Source organism: Neophocaena asiaeorientalis, unplaced genomic scaffold (assembly GCF_003031525.2).
Source record: "Neophocaena asiaeorientalis asiaeorientalis breed wild unplaced genomic scaffold, Neophocaena_asiaeorientalis_V1.1 scaffold134, whole genome shotgun sequence".
NCBI lineage: Eukaryota > Metazoa > Chordata > Mammalia > Artiodactyla > Phocoenidae > Neophocaena > Neophocaena asiaeorientalis.
This window is the reverse complement of record NW_020185339.1, coordinates 17,534,854-17,539,136: the sequence shown is the minus strand read 5'-3', so window position 1 is coordinate 17,539,136 and position 4,283 is coordinate 17,534,854. Positions and strand designations below refer to the sequence as shown.

The 4,283-nt window shown below is 49.9% G+C and overlaps 1 protein-coding gene across 5 annotated transcripts in view; it reads left to right on the top strand.

Moving 5' to 3' along the window:
- The first annotated feature begins 1,258 nt into the window (after positions 1–1,258).
- The window catches only part of RASSF3 (Ras association domain family member 3), a 92,043-nt gene continuing 89,018 nt past the window's right edge, over positions 1,259–4,283 (top strand). For all 5 annotated transcript variants that reach the window (XR_003002111.1, XR_003002113.1, XR_003002112.1 and 2 more), the window contains exon 1: positions 1,259–1,376. Coding sequence is in view for 2 of the 5 variants with exons in the window: in XM_024737066.1 (XP_024592834.1) it covers positions 1,266–1,376 (111 nt within the window). In the remaining 3 variants the exon portion in view is untranslated. The remainder of the gene's footprint in view (positions 1,377–4,283) is intronic.

Genomic DNA, 4,283 nt, shown 5'->3' with positions numbered 1-4,283 from the left:
CGGCGAGCGGGGGCCACTCTTCATCGTGGTGCGCGGGCCTCTCACTATCACGGCCTCTCTTGTTGCGGAGCACAGGCTCCAGACGCGCAGGCTCAGTAGTTATGGCTCACGGGCCCAGTTGCTCCGTGGCACGTGGGATCTTCCCAGACTAGGTTAGGCGGACTCTCAACCACTGCGTCACCAGGGAAGCCCCAAATACTAATTTTATGAACCAAGTTTTAAATTCATAATATTTTTTTATCAAGAATACTACCAGGGGAACTGCCTGGCTGTCCAGTGGTTAGGACTCCACGCTCTCACTGCCTAGGGACCAGATTCAATACCTGGTCAGGGAACTAAGACCCCATAAGACACGTGGTGTGGCCAAAAAAAAAAAAAAAGGTACTAAAGTTTGCCCAAGTGTTTAAAAAAAAAATACTATGAGAAAAATATAGATATGTGATTACTATGCTGATTTAGGAAACAGAATGCCAATTCTTCCTTCCTTTATTTATTTATTTATTGCTTTTGTTTAAAAGCAGTGCTTCTACTTCATTATTCAATTATGCCTTTTTGTTACACCTGATTCTACTGGTGTGCTGACAGGTATAAAAATTAATTCTGTCCTTTGGAACTTAAAAACACTACCAGGAAAAAGTCCTATTTATGGTATGGTGGATCACAAAGCACTTTAATGTATTTTTTCTTTTAATATGTTTCTTCAAAGTATTCAGAAACTGCGTAAAATAATTTGTTCTGTGTGGGGTTATTTCCTTCTTTCCATTCACAGTAAAACAAGTGGTTTAAATTCTTTAACATACACATGACTCTTAAATTGGAGTATTTAATGAGAATTATGTTAATGAAATAATGGAAACCAAATGACAAAAATCTATCATAAAGTAAGTATATCATCTCATTCCCTTACATTAGGTTATGTACATGGCATACATAGGGATCAGCTTAGACTGGGTGAAACAATATAGAATTAGAATTCCTGGTTTCTAATTATTCAGTAGCTGTGTGGCTGGGAAGGCTTTAATGTTGCAGCATCTTTAAAATGGGCTGTAACTCCAAGGCCTGCCTCCTGGGGTTGCTGTGAATCCCTTGGGTTAATAGACAACTTTGCAAACTGGATGTAAGCCAGAAGGAAGATAGAGCAGGTATGCAAGCCTTCTTTCTGCCTGAAATAGGATGACTCAAGAGCCAATTCTCTCCTTCTCATCTCTGGGCCAGCTGTCCCTCCCAGCTAGTCCACAAGCGACCATGGCTTCGGGACCAGCAGCATGAGCAGCGGCTACAGCAGCCTGGAGGAGGACGCCGAGGACTTCTTCTTCACCGCCAGGACCTCCTTCTTCAGGAGAGCGCCCCAGGGCAAGCCCCGCGCCGGCCAGCAAGTGAGTGGCGTGCCCGGTAGGCGCAGTAGCCGGCGCTCGGTCGCTCCCGGGGAGTCCCGGCGCGGCGGGACCCCCAAGTCAACGGGTCTCCGCGGGGCGCGCGGGGGGATGCTAGCGAGGGAGGAGGAGGAGGAGGAGGAGACGGAGGAGACCTCCGAGAAGGGGTTTCTGTCTTTCCGGATGCCGGGGTAGTGCCTTGAGCTTGCGCGTGCGGGCGTGCGCGGGGCTCCCTGGGGAGGGAAGCCGGAGGGAGGGCGGGGAGGCGGAGGGCCCGCTCCCGCCTGCTGCGGCAGATGGCCTCTGTTGCTCTGCCTCCGGCGGCCGGCGGCTGGGGGGGGCAGTTCTGAGAGCCAGGAGGCGTCCGCCGGCCACTCCCCGCTTTTCCCCTGCGCCTGGGGACGCCCTTCGCCCCCTCGCGGGCCTCACGCCGGCCCCCACTATTAGTCCGTTCCCTGGCCTGTGGCCCCTGGAGTGGCCTGGGGGCCGTGTAACACCCGGGAGAGGACGTGGGGACCTGGCCTCCCCTACCTTCCCGGTCCAGGCGCCTCTCGTGGCGGTATCGGTGGGGGAGCGCTGAGAGGAACGCCTGGCCAGACCAGAGCAGGCGTTCATTAAATCTTGGTAGCGGGAGTCAAGGTTGTGCGGTTCCAGTAAAGTCAATTGTATAGGTGCCTCGAATGTTTTGCAAACAAGTTCCGGTGCTAGGTAGGATCGGCCGGCGAGAGCTGAGCCTTCGGCTGGTTTCTTCCTTTTTTGGAGGAAGCGTGCAGTGTGGAAAGCATGACTTGGGAGAAGATGGGAAGACTTGGGCCGGTTTCGCCGACCGTGACAGTGTCAGGGAGGTTACCCCGAAACAGGACACTTGGGCAGACTTCGAAGTCGGGCGCTTGAAACCCGCGGCCTCCTGGCCCTGGGAGCCACACCAAGGAAGCCCTGCCAACCCTGACGTGCTCGTATCAGATGAGAGAAGGCTGGACCGGAACAAATTGGTTGCTCTTAAAAAACAGTAGGCGCGCTCCAGACATCGCCATCAGACTTACTTCTAGAGACTAGAAGCAAGGAAAATCGTTCAAGGCCGGGTGATGCCTTCTGGGAGGGGTGAGGACGGAGTAATGTGTCAGGGTTTCTTTGCCAGACTTTTAAAGTTTATTTAACCACTTTATGAGGTCAAATTTCTTGTTACGATTCGGAAGTTTTTTGAACCTCTTAACTTCCAAACCAGAAGAAGGGGGGAGAGGGGAGAGGGAAGGGCAAGAGTGAAGTCGGATACCCTTATTCAGTAGCAGTTAACCCCAAGTGAAGTTCTGGTTCAGTAGGTCTCTGTTCTTTATTGTTTCTAGGGCTTACAGCCATACTATTTACTAGTCACTTTAACCCGAGGCTGCTGTAACGAATGCCGCAAGCTAGGTGACTTCAACAAGTATGTGTTTCTGACAGTTCTAGAGGCTACAAGTCTGAGATCTGGGTGCCAGCATGTCGGGTTCTGATGAGGGCCCTTTCCTGGCTTGCAGACAGCTGACTTCTGGCAGTGTCCTCACCCAGAGAAAGGGCTGCCTCTTTCCCGCTTAAGAGGACACTCATCCCATTGTGTGGGGGGCACCCTCAAGACTTGGTTACCTCCCAAAGGCCCCGCATCCCAAATCCTGTCACATTAGGGCTTCATCATGTGAACTGGGCAGGGGTGCGGCAGAAACATTCGGTCCATAGCAAGTGAAATCTTATTTTTAGTGGAGTGTATTTTAAGGACAGGAGTTTGCTGTGAGGTTTCGAAGTCAGAAATAACCGCCCTCCAATCACTCGTAGAAGGATTGCATTTCCTTGTGCTTTTTTCACTTTGCTTTTCTCTTTCTTTCTTGACCTCCCCTTTCTTTCCTTTCTCTACTTTCTTGCTGTCATCATTTGACACTTGGAATAGAGATCGTCAGAGATGGTTGTGGTAGTTTGAAGTCTATTCCGGAGGTGACTAGTATCTCCAAAAAACTAGCTGGTCCTGAATTCTCCAGGTGTGAGATGCTCCTTGACAAGGGACGAAGTATCCAGGTTGAACTTGTATGAAAACGCTTTAAAAGTAAAAATAGGGCTTCCCTGGTGGCGCAGTGGTTGAGAGTCCGCCTGCCGATGCAGGGGATACCGGTTCGTGCCCCGGTCCGGGAGGATCCCGCATGCCACGGAGCGGCTGGGCCCGTGAGCCATGGCCGCTGAGCCTGCGCGTCCGGAGCCTGTGCTCCGCAACGGGAGGGGCCACAGCAGTGAGAGGCCCGCGTACCGCAAAAAAAAAAAAAAAAAAAAAGTAAAAATAGGTGGCGCAGTGGTTAAGAATCCACCTGCCAATGCAGGGGGGACATGAGTGCGAGCCCTGGTCCAGGAAGATCCCACATGCTGCGGAGCAACTACGCCCGTGAGCCACAACTACTGAGCCCACGTGCCACAACTACTGAAGCCCGCACGCCTAGAGCCCGTGCTCCGCAACAAGAAACCCACACACCACAACGAAGAGTAGCTCCCGCTCACCACAATGAAGAGTAGCTCCCGCTCGCCACAACCAGAGAAAGCCCGCTTGCAGCAACGAAGAACCAACACGGCCAAAAAGAAATAAAATAAATAAATAAATTTATTTTAAAAAAAAAAAGTAAAAATATTTTTTTCAGGGTTTATACACACAGTGTTTCTATGTTACACTCATTAACTTATGTAATATTCATCTAGTATATATATATATTATACTCATTTAATGTTACTTATTTAGTATTTAGAATTGGTTTGACATCAATATGTATTTTGAAGATTGTGCTGAAAATCAGGACAGTAAGACCTAGACCTTTGCTTAAAGAGCTTCAAAGTATGTTCTGAAACTTTATTGCCTGTGTATTTCCCCTTCTAACATAACACATACAGGGTGCTGAGTTA